Source organism: Vanessa tameamea, chromosome 7, assembly GCF_037043105.1.
Source record: "Vanessa tameamea isolate UH-Manoa-2023 chromosome 7, ilVanTame1 primary haplotype, whole genome shotgun sequence".
Lineage (NCBI taxonomy): Eukaryota > Metazoa > Arthropoda > Insecta > Lepidoptera > Nymphalidae > Vanessa > Vanessa tameamea.
Genome location: NC_087315.1, coordinates 2,188,313 through 2,204,098, shown reverse-complemented (window position 1 = coordinate 2,204,098; position 15,786 = coordinate 2,188,313). Strand labels below are relative to the sequence as shown.

Genomic DNA, 15,786 nt, shown 5'->3' with positions numbered 1-15,786 from the left:
AAGCACTTATCGTAAATATTTAATCAATTTTGTATACATAAAAACAGATATAGATTTTGTTATGTAAACGCAAATTAATCCATTTATTTGTTATTCAGAGGTTAAATCTTTAAAACGAATTAGTGACATTAACTTAATACTATATTAATTTATAAGTATTCATAAGTCTGCAGAAAAAAGGTGTGAATATTTAATTTAAATTAAAAACGAGAGATATATAAATACATAATAACTTCTATTCTATTTTTATAAATTATAACAGTTGTATCGATCTTAGCTTGTTGTAATACGTATAGAGCAGTGATGATTTCTGGTGAAATTTCAATTCCGTTTATATCCGGTATCGTCCAGTAAGATCCGGTCTGAATCATTCTCCTTGTTGACATAACAAGACTCTTTCACGGAACAACGTAAAGATGCAATACAATACATCCTCTGCCCATGTGCCAGCAAGGTTGCGTCAGAGCGACTTAGTTTAAATGAATGAGGGATGCATCATCTGAGTTCTAGTTATTTAAATATTATTTAACATACGTAGTAGTTTAACTCTTCGCTACTGTAATTGTTCAATTATCTCCATAACAATTTAGCTAATAATATAAAAATACATTACCGTTCATATATTTTCACACGGACAAAGAATTTTGTAGGACGAGGTACTTCACAGAAATTTTCTTACAAGTATATTCTTACGAGTCTCACGGGTTGAGGCGAGGTGGCTCGATCAAACATACCCTTAACTACGCAGCTACTTTTTTCGACGGTGTCCTACTTAACTATCTATTTATATTTATAACTTGGAGCTCACAGCCCTAAGCCGTGATTACTCATGCATGTGTGACCGCTATGGCACCGTGAACAGATCGTGCAGTGTGCGTACGTTCATATTACATACATACAAAGTCTATAATCGTCTAACTAGATCATTATTTTCACTGCGCACTAAAACACCGATCGTTCGGTTCGATCTACGTCGACATAGTATTAACATTAATATAAGTATATGTATTTACTGTATAATAGCTTTCCGTTGATTATAAATTTGAATTTATTAGGTACATTGTTTACTTAAATCTCTAAGAAATCCATGTGTAAATCTGTTCGGACTCAGTGAATTAAATTAGTGCAATATGGCAATGGACACTATGGCAGTTGAACTGCCCGACTTGACAACGCACGCGCCTCAACCGCCTGCAGAGGAAACTCCTGAGGAAAAGTGAGTACAATGATCGAAAAATTGAGTACATACATTTTTATATGAAGATTAATTTTAATGTAATGTCCGTCTGAACTGTGTCTATGGAAGTTGCGATAGCGATTTCGACGCTCAGAAAATTAAAATATTGTAGGTTGAAATATTATTTTTAATATATGTGTACAATACTGTGGGTAAAAGGCGATTAACGAAGACTATAAATATTAAGAGATTTTTTTTTTATATTTTCAAATACAAACTTCTTGATTAAAATTTAATTATGTCATTAATTTTAATTAATTTGTGTGACAAATTTTACAAAGGCGAGTCAATTTATATAATATGGATTCTATAAATATAAAATAGAATACAAAGGAAATTGCATCTTCCGTATAATATGTTATGATTTATAATGTAATGCAGTTTACTAGATCTATATTGCATTCTTTTATATTAAATTACTTAAAACTAAAAATAGGTCAACGACTTCACGCTGTGTTGAAAAACCTTGACGTTGCTTAAATAGTTGAGAGAATTTAAATAAAATCTTTAATCAAAATATATACATTTTCGTTTTACCCGCGTAATAAACTATGTATGTGATATATTTTAACCAATACGATACATTCAGAGGTCAAAAATTTACAGATTAAAACATTGCACGCGGAAATAATTTTACGGATTTCCGGGGCACATTGATACAGCCATACAAATGATCCAATGGGGCATTTAATATCTCGACAAATTAAATGGCTCGAATGATAAACAGTCGAGCAACATTTAAGTATTAAGGGTTACTATAAAATTAACGACCACTCCGAATTTATGTGATAAAACTTTGGGAATGGAAAGATAAGTAACTGTAAGATCCAGGTCATTTATATAATGTAAAATGAGAATTGTCACATAAACCCGGTTAGTTTTATGACAAGACTCTTTTCAAGTCTAAGCAAGTATTCGTTTCATTTAGTTTGTCGCTGTTTTTCGATACAATATACTATATACCCCAGTACATCTCATTGTATATGCCATTTACCAGATTTTTCATATTTATAGTTCACCTCCTAAAACTCTTTAAAGTGGGGTAGAGTGATATAGTCTTATATAATTTTCAATGAACGATCAATAGATTGAATAAAACGTACGAAACTTTTGCAACATTTAACTAAAAGTACGTTAATTTCTGTCAACTCCTAAAATTATCGAATAAAAACATATAAAATCTCCTTTACGATACAAGTGCATAAAGATTTCTAGCCAAGAAAGTCGCGTAAAATCCAACTAATAGTAAGTAAACATGATAAAATTTTACAAATTCATAAAATGCATCTTTCGCAGTGGTAATCGTTTATTGCCTTCATTTTGTTTTTTGTTGTCGTCTTTGAATACGAAAATTTTAACATATTGACCCCGTACTGACTTTTGATCAAAGAGTTTTCCCCAGATAGACAGAACGTTCATTTTCCTCGGATGCACTTGTTAGTTGAAAATATACAAAGAGCGATTATTTATTCTCTTTGATGGATCCAAAGTGACTCACTCTGCGTGATTCGCAAATACAAACATACGTCTGTATGTTTGTATCAAAAGTACCGTGGATAGTTTCAATCCAGTTGACACATGCAATGTTTGCTCAAGTAATTGGTAATAAATACTATTTATACCGTTTCCGTGTCGTGTAAATTAGTAATTAAATTTATAAACGAATTTAATGCCGTATACTAAATATTACTTATAACTTGTAAAAATAAATTGTCACTTTCTATTTTTAATAGTTATTAATAAAAAAGGATTACCGTTTCTTTGTGTTCTCTGACTAAAAACACCTACTAAACCAATATACATGAAACTTATATAGTAAGATGCAACGAGTTTCCAAGAAGGTTTTTAATAATACATCGGAAACACCAATTTTACTTGCAATTATATGTAAAAAAATAATGTTTCTTCGTACGTTAGTCATCTATGCGTTCCTACACCATTCATCCGAATGTGATGAAACTTTGGCGAACTGTTCTCCCTGCGCAAAGGTTTATCGCCTAACAATATAAAATTAATATTTTTTGGGGTATATGGAGACCTTTATTCAACCGGTGGGAAGTCGGGACAAGTAATTAGTATAATATTATAAAAAAGAATATTCATAAAAATAGACAACATTATTATATCTAATTTAGCATGAAAAGTCATCGGGTTGTGTACGCATCTGTGTATACCTCTGTAAAAATATAGTCTGAATTGTTCAACGACCTTCGTAGCGATGTGAAAGTCGCAACTTCAATCCTGGCTCAGAACGCTAATGCTTTTTTACTCTCTGCTATATAAATGGGAGGGGTTAAAATATATATATAATATCTCGATGTAACTCTTTTATACGATACTAAAGCCAAGGGCTTTGTTCAAGCACTCTGACTCACACAAACACACTTTGTTATCAGATATTCCACCGCCAAACAGCAAAACTTAATATTGTTGTGTCCCGGTTTGGAGGTTGAGTGAGTCAGTGTAACTACAGGCACAAGGGACTAACATCTTGGCTCCCAAGGCGCATTGGTGTAATGAAAGGAATGGTTATTATTTCTTACAGCGTCATGTCTATGGGCGGTGGTAACCACTTACCATAACCAAATTACCAAGCTTACCTATAGCAAAAAAAAAACCCCACATGTTTTAGACAGATATTGGGGTGACGATTTTTAATCTTCCACTTTTAATTCACATGATTGATTCGTTAATTACAATACAAAAGCGCTTGCTTTGTGTTACTTTATATATTCAACGCACATGGCGTATATAGGAATTGTGAAAATATATATCGTCGTTAATAAGTTAAGAGAAAAGAATGACATCACCGCTGCTAATGATCACTGCCCACGGCGTGGAGTCGGGTAGCTATTCCCATGTGCTATTTAGGTCAAGCTGTGACGGTATTGATTCAATGTTGTCATATTTAGACGCACTTTTATGATCGGTTGTACCAATCATACGTAGCGTCATATTTTTACGATCCAGACGGAATCGGAGGGTGCCAATAACGTCGTGGTTGGAAGGTTACTTCAATGTAATGGTAATGCAGAGTTCGATGTCTGGTGACAATGAAAACATATACCGTGAATCGAGTCGTCGTTCAAGAAAAACTGAATAGGAAACTTAATATGTTATGTGAAATGTAAAGAGCTGAATGTGAATGTGTCTGAAAAAATTGGATGACCTATTAACTGTGGATATAAATGAATGGGAGAGTATAACACTATGCCGACCGCAAATATATGGGAGTGTGTGTAAGATAATGTTTGTGTTAATGTAGCGGCATATAATAATGACATATACTATATATTATTAATAACAATGAGTCATATAGGAATTGATAAGAACTTTTACAATCACCGAGATGTGTATACATATATATTGGCTCCTCGATTTTTTATGCCTAGTCATATCCGACATTACACGAATGTTTTCGATGTCGAGTGACGATTTCTCCTCGATAAAGTAACTTGACAAATGTCAGATCGACCTATTGATCTGTACAAACACGAAGGCGCGCCCCTCCATGCTTATTGTGGCGTGTGTTATGAGCGACGCTCTTAGTCACAAGATGTCTTAGTGTGCGTGAGACTAACGTAAGAATTAATACAGCAAAATTTACATTAATATAAAATTATATTTGGTAATGCACGACGTTAATTTAGTGAGGTGTTTTTTTTTCAATAGAATTTTCGATACTCATATTTAATTATTTACGATATACTTTTGAAGTTATAATACTATATGATTTTGTTTATTGACATTAAGGACGTAAATAAACAATACAAAATTTTTAATAACTATTGTACAAGTTAAGACCGCGTGTAATGGTGGTAAAGCGTACGTGAGCGCACCCTTTCGAATCGCTATTCAGATTATCTGAATGGAAACCTAACCAGCCTGTTCCCAGTATGTGGTTGTTCCGAGTAATCAGCAATTCTGCTAAAAATACATTTTCCAATTTCTAGCGCTAATAAATTGGCCACAAGTGTTTCAATATACAGAATAGGGTTTCAATATCGTTTAATTTTATTTAAAACTATTTTAAATACAAAGAAATTCTCTAAAACGCATTTGCATTTGCATTCCGTTGCACGTTTAAATTCCCAACATTTAACAAAGAAACAAATTGCATCTTGTCATTTTAAGTGAACAATAAAAAATGTACCGTGACTGAAATATACAATTATCGCTAAATGTCAACATTTATTTTATATCCTCATACTCAATAGGTATTAAATATAATTAATTTATTATTACGCTTTTTTGCATTCACAAAAAAAACAATAATTTACTAACTAATTATCAGTCTTACTAATTAATGTATGCTGTATAGTAGATTGCCTCATTGGTCAAGTGGCTAGCTAATAAGGTCGGAAGCCTCGAGGTCCTGGATTCCAAATCCCAGAGCCAATTAAAAGTTGGTTTTCCGTCGGGAAATTTTCTGCAGCGACGTCTAAATTGGCAGTGTTCACACTTGTCGGATAGCCGTCGGTTCTACGCCTGAACTCTCTCTGGTCGTGGCGCATTTTCCACCTCAACGAATTATGAGGTTAAGAGAATTGAGATTTTTTAGTTTGCACGTGTGCACTATAGAATTTAGCTCAAATTGCTAGATTTCCTTGATAATGGCCGTCGTGGCTCATCGATTTTGCTCCTTCTGCCATCAGTTAGAAGAGAGCTAAGTGTCAAGACAATCTGTAAGTAACTATACAGAACTGTAAAATACAATTGCTATACAACACGTACAATTCGTAAGGGTGTATTAATCTTGTAACTCACGAAGGCTCGTGCGTCCAAGTTAAATTATCGTTACTATACTTACATCAGTATGCGTGTCTTTCGAGTTTTCAAGATATCTTTGTGTGCGTGAGAAGACCAATGTATGTAAAATAAAGATTGCAAAAAAGAAATTATTTAAATATTTGTTAATGTACCTCGTTAATTTAACGCGGAGGCGCCTTCGTGAGTGAACAGATCTATTTTATTCGATGTTTAAAAAGCATGCTGATGTTTGTTATACGATTTGAAATGTACCAGGCGTACATAACATAACTATAATACCTATATTAAGTTTTAAACATGACTATTATCAGTCTCTTAATATAGCTAATTTTAAATAGCACAGATTAAACATGACATATTCCACATATCGAGCACGTTGACAATAACCTTCTTTTTTTTTGTATTAAAGCAAATGTCTAGACTCATGTTGTATAAATAGCAATTGCCACGAGCGAAATATAATATACCAATATAATTCCTAATGCTTACAGTTTAAGGACTAGATTTGAGCGCTTATATTTACGAGTACATTTCTGTTGTTATAAACAATTTGTATAACCATAAAAACTTTAACGATATTCAATATTAATCTAAGTGCTTGTCATTTAGAATTTACTTAGCATTATTTATTTAACATTATCATAAATTATGTCAAAATAATAATACTACAGTAAAATATATACCCATAGTATTCGAAGAAGAACATCGTAAGGAAAACTGCATGCGTCGTATGAAATTACGACGTACGTATCGATCAATGCAAAAGCTACGCTTCAAGCTCTAAGTCTCTCTGGTCTTTGTTCTTGGTGTATAATATTAATATTGGACAACATCACATACATTACTCTGATCACAATGTAAGTAGCTAAAGCACTTGTGTAATGGAAAATCAGAAGTAACGACGGTACCACAAACATCCAGACCCAAGACAACTTAGAAAACTAATGAACCTTTTCTACATCGACTCGGCCGGAAATCGAACCCGGGACCTCGGAGTGGCGTACCCATGAAAACCGGTGTACACACTACTCGACCGCGGAGGTCGTCAATGTTAATAGTTTTTCCTTGGAAAATACATATGTTTATATATATATTATTTAAAAAAGGCAGCCTGGCAAATGCGCCACCTGATGGTAAGTGGACACTACACACCGCCCGTTCACATTGGCACCATAAGAAATATCAACAATTCTTCACCAATATCCCCAACGTACCACCAACTTTGGTATCTGTAGTTACATTGGCTCACTTACTATTCAAACTGGAACAACAATACTACTGTTTATATTTATTTTGCAACAAATTATGTATTTATGTTTGCAATGTTTATTGTTCAAGAAATAGGTACATATTTAAACTCTCGATTCAGTATTGTTTTAAATAGGTACGTAATAGAAATAAATAATTGTTATCGGTTTCTGAAACATTTGTGGTCTGTTTTAATAAGCGTCTACATTAGAACGATTCAACTGTTGCTCATAAAGCACATGTTAAAACAATATATTTAAAATTAAATGATGATTTAAAATATATATTATTGTCGCGACTTTTTCCACCTGTAGAGATATTATTGTGTGAAAGCTCGAAACTCATCGCAGAACACGATCGTGAAATATCAGAATAATCACGACACAAGTATCACCGTCGGTCAGTTGTCAATATTTCAAAATGTACGACATAATACGGAACAAACTCCTACAGAATTTCAACGCTAACTGAAAATTATGTCGATATAGTTTATTTAGTAAACCATTCGAAAAACTGTACAATATATACGTTGAGCTATCGTAACAAAAATATTTGAAGCCACACCGATCACCCTGTAAACACGCCAATATCAAAAGGCCCTTGGCTCGTATTTGGCAGCGCATCGCATCGCATTATGAATAATGTAAGTGACCACATAACAACAGGTGGATATATTTATCGTCTCATTTCCGATGTCCGAGATATCCGCGTCCGTTTACGAAACATCTGCATACACCTACATGGTATTCAGAATAATATACTCAGTCTACAGAGGAAAAACATATGTTACATTCGCATTACATTAGCAACCTGTAAATTTCCCACTGCTGGGCCAAGGCGACCTCTCCCTTTGAGGAGAAGGTTTGCAGCATATTCCACCACACTGCTCCAATGCGGTTTGGTGGAAATTAGACACATGCAGGTTTCCACACGATGTTTTCCTTCACCGCCGACCACGAGATGAACTATAAACACAAATTAAGCACATGAAAATTCAGTGGTGCTTGCCTGGGTTTGAACACGATATCATCGGTTAAGATGCACGCGTTCTAACCACTGGGCTATCTCGGCTCACACAAAACATATGTACGTGACGTCATATGCGGCTATAACGGGAGCCCATAACATCATAATTACTAATTTATGGGAGATGTAGCTCTATGCATTACGGGTGTATTAAGATATATTCGATATAGCGGTAAAAGGGTAAACCTTACTCCTCCCGATGTGTTCGTTCAAAATCAAACATGAAACCAACTGTAAATACGAATTTAGCGTCTGAAACCTAACAATGCTTCCATTTTTGGATTAAAAAACAACCTCTGAGCACTTTTTAAAAAAAATATATTATTTAATTCGTATTTATTTATAATTGTTCTCATTTAAATATTGTTTTTTTTTTTAAATATCGATCAAGGAAAAATATTAGAAGGCCACTCACATAAATTGATATAAAAAACTATAGAATGTTTTCTGTAATAAAATTAAATCTAAAGTCGTTTATATTTTTATTTATTTATATAATATAGTGAGACATAATTCATATAACTCCTATCAAATCCTTAAATCGATCGTTCGCTATTTATAATAATAATTCACAAACAAAATAATTCAAATAACTAAAATAAAATACTAATCAATACAAAACAACACGATCTGATTTGTATACCATTAGATAGACATGCTCTGAAGAGCTTTGTAAACGATACATCGTTTTAACGCATTAACACTTTGTAATCGTATTCATAATTATGATATCCTTAAAAGGCTTTTAAGAGGCTTATAAAATCACAATTAACGGTAGATTAAAACTTTTAACTGTGGATTTATTTAACACAATAATAACAATATGAAGACAATGTTATCACAGAACACAAGTACTGCTGTTTGATAGTAGAATATTTGATTAGTGAGGTTTACGTAATTAATGATTCATTCCGCATATTTGTCCGAAATAAGATCAAAGAGCAAAAGTTAATCTCTTGCTATGAACACAATATAAGGAATCTACCTAACTAGCGTTCATACGTAGCAAATGGAGTTATGACGTCGCCTGGCGAACAGCCAGCGGGCCTGGCCGTACCGACTAAGCATCGTTTTAATATATGTTCACTTTAAAAATTACGCGTAGTAATTACGTTCATACACACGTTGTACAAGATTGCGTGCTTTCCATTTTAAATGTTATGTTAAAACATAATTAAATGAGAGGTGATTGTTACAATGCTTTAAATTTGCCTCTTGTTTGTGGACTTTTAAATAAACGTTTACATAATCTTGCATTATTGTATTCCTTATTTTGCTACGTATAATATTTAATATTTTAAAACAACGTCGGCAGCTAGTTGTGTCGGCCTATGGGACTATACATCTTTTAATTTGTAACAGAAGTTTCTTCGTGATAGAAAATATACTAATCGAAACCTGAACACTTTAAATGTCAATCGTTGTTTATTTGATTTGAATATTTATTTCTCTTCAACATGGATAAATTAAACCTAGTCCTATGTCTCAACAGCACAAGGGCGACTAGCGATATAAAAGACGACGTTGCCTCATCGTGATCCCTTGGGCCTTAACTTATTAATACAACAAAAGCTTTACCCTAAATATATATAAAACAAAAGCATTGCTAATAAAAAGTACAGTAAATACTTTCCTTACTTATATCCAACATCCATTTGAGCCTCATAATTTTGAGTACCCAATGCTATTTAACATTTGAAAAATCTCAATCCATTTTATGTAAATATATTAATTGTTCGTATTTTTTCATACGTAATGCAGTGACTGATCGAAACACTATACATATTACGAAGTGTGACGTCACAAATTGTGACCTTACGCGCTTATTTATTTCGGGACCGCCAAAAATAAATCGTCGGAAATATATTTCATCGGTGGTGCTGAAGCGAATGCTTCAAACGCACTTGTTATATATTATTACTGACGTGAATACTTCAATCAGACGAGATATCACGTTTACTGCACATAAAATTAGTATACCAGATATATCTGGATGGTTTTTGTGGTATCTCAGAAAAAAATATATAAATATATAAATTACACTTCAATAGAGTTACAGATATCCGTGTCACGATAACTTATATGTCACCTTCTGATGTATGAGATTTCTGGAAGCGCAGCCTAATACCCTCGGAACATTTGAAACTTCTATCTTTAGGAAAACATATGGAACACATCTGGGAAATTGCAAGCAAAAGTTCCGCAAATTATATCTTCACAGCGCAGATAAAAAAAAAAAATTCAAACAAATTAACTTTCAGGAGATTTGTGAATATCGTCATTGGATTCAGTAACTCGAATTTTCATTCCTAAGTTATCGTTTGCTTGTGAAATAGCGGCGTGTATTTATGCCATAATTTTTTGTGTAACTAGTATGTATTGTTCACGCGATTTCACAGGACTAACAAAACTTTTCTACGGGACAGGACTAAAAACTTTTTATGGACCTGGAAAATAAACCGTCCTGATTTCGCAGCATTAAAAGCCACTAGACCATTGATATGGTAAAGAAGACGAATGATAAATATTTTTTGTAATGTGGTGAAACTAGCGTTCGAAACATCTTATCAACATTTTTTGTTTGTGTCTGTCGTCATGTCCTAGATTATAAAGTAATTAAATTTCTGTGTCTTCCAACTGCTACATTTGTAAACATGTGTGCTGAAGATAAAAATATATTTAAAACTTCAAAGTATCGTTATGCCATAATAAAACTTCAGTGACCCGTTTTTGTATATTTTTTATTGTGAAGTCGGTGCGGTTATAAATTAGGTGATAAATTTTGACGTCATGGGGGTATTATTTATGGGTAGCAATCCGACACAGTCTCGTTTTATTGGTTCGCAATCGCACCCTTGACCTAAAAGTCACCCTGCCCCTGTTCTGTGGATTACTTGCTCTGAATACCGTTGAAATGTCGGTTTGAATTGGAATAGCAACTGAATTGGTGTTTTATTTACTTACGGTATAAAGTCATATAATTAAATGTTTTTGGGACGTGGCCCGTTCTCTTTATGGATGAGTATTGCATCTTCAGATCTATATTGTGTTAACAGGTAGGAAATTCAGTATTCGATGCATTGCCTTTTCAAATACATACACTTGTGTTCTGACTCACTACCAGCTATACGAGTAATAATTGGAATTTGTCAGTAGAAAAACTGGGAAGTTGATGGTCTTTAGATATGTTTAATAAGTAATTGAATTGAACTTTTCTTGTTTTTGTAATATAAATAAATTCCATTGAATGTTCATATCCAGCATCCAAATTCCAAGGTTATAAAGAACATTCCAGTCATCAACGTTACAAGTTACACTAGATTTAGTATTCACTTGAATATATTCCTTATCATTTCAATGCCAGGGTCCAAAATAGCGTGACAATGAACATTTTCTCATCCGGTAACTAGTGTTTGCTCGTGATTATAGTCATAAAACATGACGCCGAACAAATAGTCATTAAAATGTGTAATGGCTTGTAGAGATTCGGCACGCAAATATCGCAATATTTATTCTACTGGTATTAAATGTGATCAGTTTTAAGTTAATACTATAATTAAATAAAATTACATGAAATATTTATGTAAAGTAAAATCAAGTTCGAAGTTTTTATTCGTGATTCCAATTTTTTTTTTTGGAACGTGAGTTCGTAACTCTTTAGAACCATATACATATTTTTAGGTTCTGTAATGCGTGAATGAATTATGCTCGAATTATCTCCGAAAATGTAACCTTGCTATTTCACTCAGTATTACTCGTCTCTGATATTTTTCTAGCCGTCTTTCTACGGTCGATTGTGAATTGGATTATGCCAATGCTCAGTTTCAATTTATTTAAAGAGTTCTGACTAGACCTAAGAGTAAGTGATTTGTGGACACCATCCGTCACTGGCGCTGTCTGGCTACCAAGTGATCTAACGAGTTATACTCTCCATGTTTAATTACACTGACTCACTCACAATTACTGGAACACAATAAAGAGTATTTCTCTAAAATAAATCTTGACTCAGCAGATTTTGTGTCGGCTATGGTCAGAACCGTAATGATAATATCAGTGAATAACCGGGTGTGCTCAGTACATTAATTTATTTATTGTGCAAGTTTGACGTCTGTTTTAAAAAGGCAGTGTAACAAAGTTTTGTAGTGCACGTTAAAGTGGAAATCCTTTTATTAATTGATTCATTTGTTTACAGATATGAACGGCTATTGCGACGCGCTCGAAGCGAGGACCTAAGCGAGGTGTCTGGCATCGGCTGCTTGTACCAGAGCGGCGTGGACCGTCTCGGCCGGCCCGTGGTTGTGTTCATCGGAAAATGGTTCCCGATATCCGACATCGATTTAGATAAGGTCATTATATATGTAATACTAAATACTTTAACTGATCCTATGAATATTTTCTTTTGCTTCAAGTGAGTGAGCTAGGGTTATTATAGATCATATGGTATGCCAAGGTGACCATTTCTGTCAAATTTATATATTATGCTAATTATCCATACTTAATAAATTATAATAATTGTAGAAGATATAATAAAATAAATTGTCCTAACGTACAAAGGTAAGCATTGCGCCCTAAGTTACACTAACTCGGTAACTTACTTAGGAAGTAAACGGAGGCAGCCTATAACAATGTTAAGCGTAAACCGTTACATAAGAGCCTTATTTTATGAATATAATAAACTTAACCAGTTGTGAGGCTTACTCTATATTTTTAAAGCCTAGTCAAGCCTTTATGGCCATAATAATAACTATTTAGTGACATCCCCTAGAAACATGAAACTCGTAAAGGCAGTGCTTCACGGTGAATGCCTGGGATTTACCATAGCTTTATGACCAATCGGAGTGACCTACGTCCAGGGGAGGATTATGATTGGATAACGATAATAATGACGATGAGCTTTATTGACATTCGATATTACAAATTTCCTAATGTACGGATTTAACTTAACGCGTCTATTGGCCGTCTGTCCCCTTGGAAAGGCCTTGCAAGTGATTTTACTCCTCCAACATAGTAGTTAAAGCTCTTAAATTTGAAGGATATAGTGCAAATATCTCCTATGACGGCACTTTTCTTCTCTCTCGCTGAAAAAAACGCTCTACGTGCTTCCGTAACTCCGTCCCTTGAAGGCGCATCACGGACTCGCTTACGCGTAATACGACGATCCTATATCGACTATTACACCAACGGTTGAAGAAGCGATAGTTATATCGTTCGCCACCAGAACCGCACTAAATTAATACATCTATAATCTGTGCCTTGCTTGAACAATAATTAATTTTATGTCTGTACCTTTAACTAATGAATCGTATTAACTGTTTCCAGGCGCTCCTGTACTTAATAAAGTTGTTGGACCCGATCGTTCGCGGTGACTACGTTATCGCGTATTTCCACACTCTCGCCTCCTCCAACAACCACCCGCCGTTCTCCTGGCTCAAGGAGGTCTACACCGTGCTGCCTTACAAGTAAACATATATTTTATTCTAGTTGTGTTGACCCTCTAGGTCAAGTGCAACATTGATTCATAACAAATTTCATAAAATTCTGTTCATTGTTAAGGCGTGAAAGATCAACAGACAGACGGACAGAGTTACTTTTGCATTTATAATATTAGTAAATATAACTATGACGCATTGACAAGAATACTAGAAGAAATCTGTTAAGAATAAAAATCTTTTGCAGCTTCTTTTCATTTTTGCTACTTTTAGTAAAAAAGATTTTGACGCCAAAGGTTAACACATCATCAGTTCATTTTTATCCGCTTTTTTTTCTAACTTGTAATACTTTACGTTACAGATATAAGAAGAATTTGAAAGCGTTCTACATAGTACATCCTACGTTTTGGACCAAAGTAAGTTATTTATAAAACAAGTAATTACAGAGTACTGAGTTGGTAATTGTATCGCTTAAATTATTTATAAATATCACTCGGACATTCCTTATAAAATATAATATTAATACGATGCTTGTTCATTGAGTCATTGAGTGAATGGAAAGTTCCCGAGAGTGATAATTGAGCTAACTAGTACTGTACTAGGTCACAGCTCATTTTCTAAATTAAGACAATAAGGATAATGTTACAAATTAATTTTTCTGTAATTTCTCTCGATTATGTTTTTAATTATTTTTTATTGGCGTATTGGGTTTTGGATAGTTGCTCAAATCAAATGTACGACAATAAATTAATAATCTTTTTTTTTTGATATTGATAGGCAAAAGTGCAAATGGGCCATCTGATGGTAAGTGGTCACCCCTGCCCATAGACATTGCCGCCGTATGAATTTTAAACCATTTCTTACATGACCAATTCATCACCAAACTTGGAAACTGGGTCAGTTCTGCCTGTAGTTACACTGTCTGACTCACACTTCAAACCGGAACATAACACTATTAGTCTTGTTGCTTGGCGGTAGAATATATTATATTAGAACCTGTTAAAGGGTGATTTGTTAAATAATACTGCCTTCTTCTTTCGAATGTCAAATCTATAATGACGGAAAGATAAATAAAACTCAACATCCGCTATTCGTATTTGAATGCTTATTTAAAAAAACATTTTCAATTTGTAAAAGTTAGTTTGTTCGAAAAGTTGTTCGAAAAGGTAAATTACTACATTTTCGTAGTCGTTGACAATTTTACAATGACATAAAGTGACAGTATCAACATCATGACTGATAATTCGTCGCGATGTTAATATTTTAATCGTGAAATTTTCAGCGCTATTAAACAACACCTAAAAGACATTGAAAATACAATTTATCTTGTGTAATTTTATATTAGTAACCATTCCTCTGTACGGCAGATGATGACGTGGTGGTTCACGACGTTCATGGCGCCCGCCATCAAGGCGAAGGTGCACAACCTGCCGGGCGTCGAGTATCTGTACTCCGTGATGGCGCGGGACCAGCTCGAGGTGCCCGCCTTCGTCACGGAGTACGACATGACGGTACGTATTATTTATTCTTTAGTGCACACCAATACTTAAAACTAAATTTAATATTTGGATTACACAAAAGTTGCATTTGTTGCAACAGACGGCATCATCGATGAAGCATCGATCTCTTCCAGGCAACATTTAGCAGAGGATTGATTGTTAATTGATTGATTGATTGTTACAATTTTATTACAGAATTTAAAATTCTTATGGCTTGTAATGAAAAAAATAAGAGAGTTATTATTTATGATGCGCGTGCACAGATGACATGAAAACTAAATGATGAAATTTTAACACTAACAATTTTATTATTTGATTGTAATTAATTATATGCAATCAAAAACTATTTTGAAATAGGGCGAAGGAGTAAAATATCTAACGCGCGTTCATAACTACAAGCACTATTTTTTCATCAATAATACTTTTTTTGGTATCCAACTGATAAACTTATTTTCTACAAAATATACTCTCAGTATAGTCAAGTCAAACCGACTTTAATTTGGTGGATTTTATTTATAAAAAATGAACACACATTTCAAATCGACACAACTGAACGTCAAATTATAGCTCAAACTGT

At 33.8% G+C, this 15,786-nt stretch overlaps 1 protein-coding gene across 3 annotated transcripts in view; it reads left to right on the top strand.

The window, feature by feature from the left end:
• The window catches only part of LOC113400731 (protein GDAP2 homolog), an 88,394-nt gene that overhangs the window by 70,630 nt on the left and 1,978 nt on the right, over positions 1-15,786 (top strand). For all 3 annotated transcript variants that reach the window (XM_026640375.2, XM_026640377.2, XM_026640374.2), the window contains exons 8-11: positions 12,474-12,627; positions 13,601-13,740; positions 14,072-14,126; positions 15,078-15,221. In XM_026640375.2, the coding sequence (XP_026496160.1) occupies positions 12,474-12,627; positions 13,601-13,740; positions 14,072-14,126; positions 15,078-15,221 (493 nt within the window). The remainder of the gene's footprint in view (positions 1-12,473; positions 12,628-13,600; positions 13,741-14,071; positions 14,127-15,077; positions 15,222-15,786) is intronic.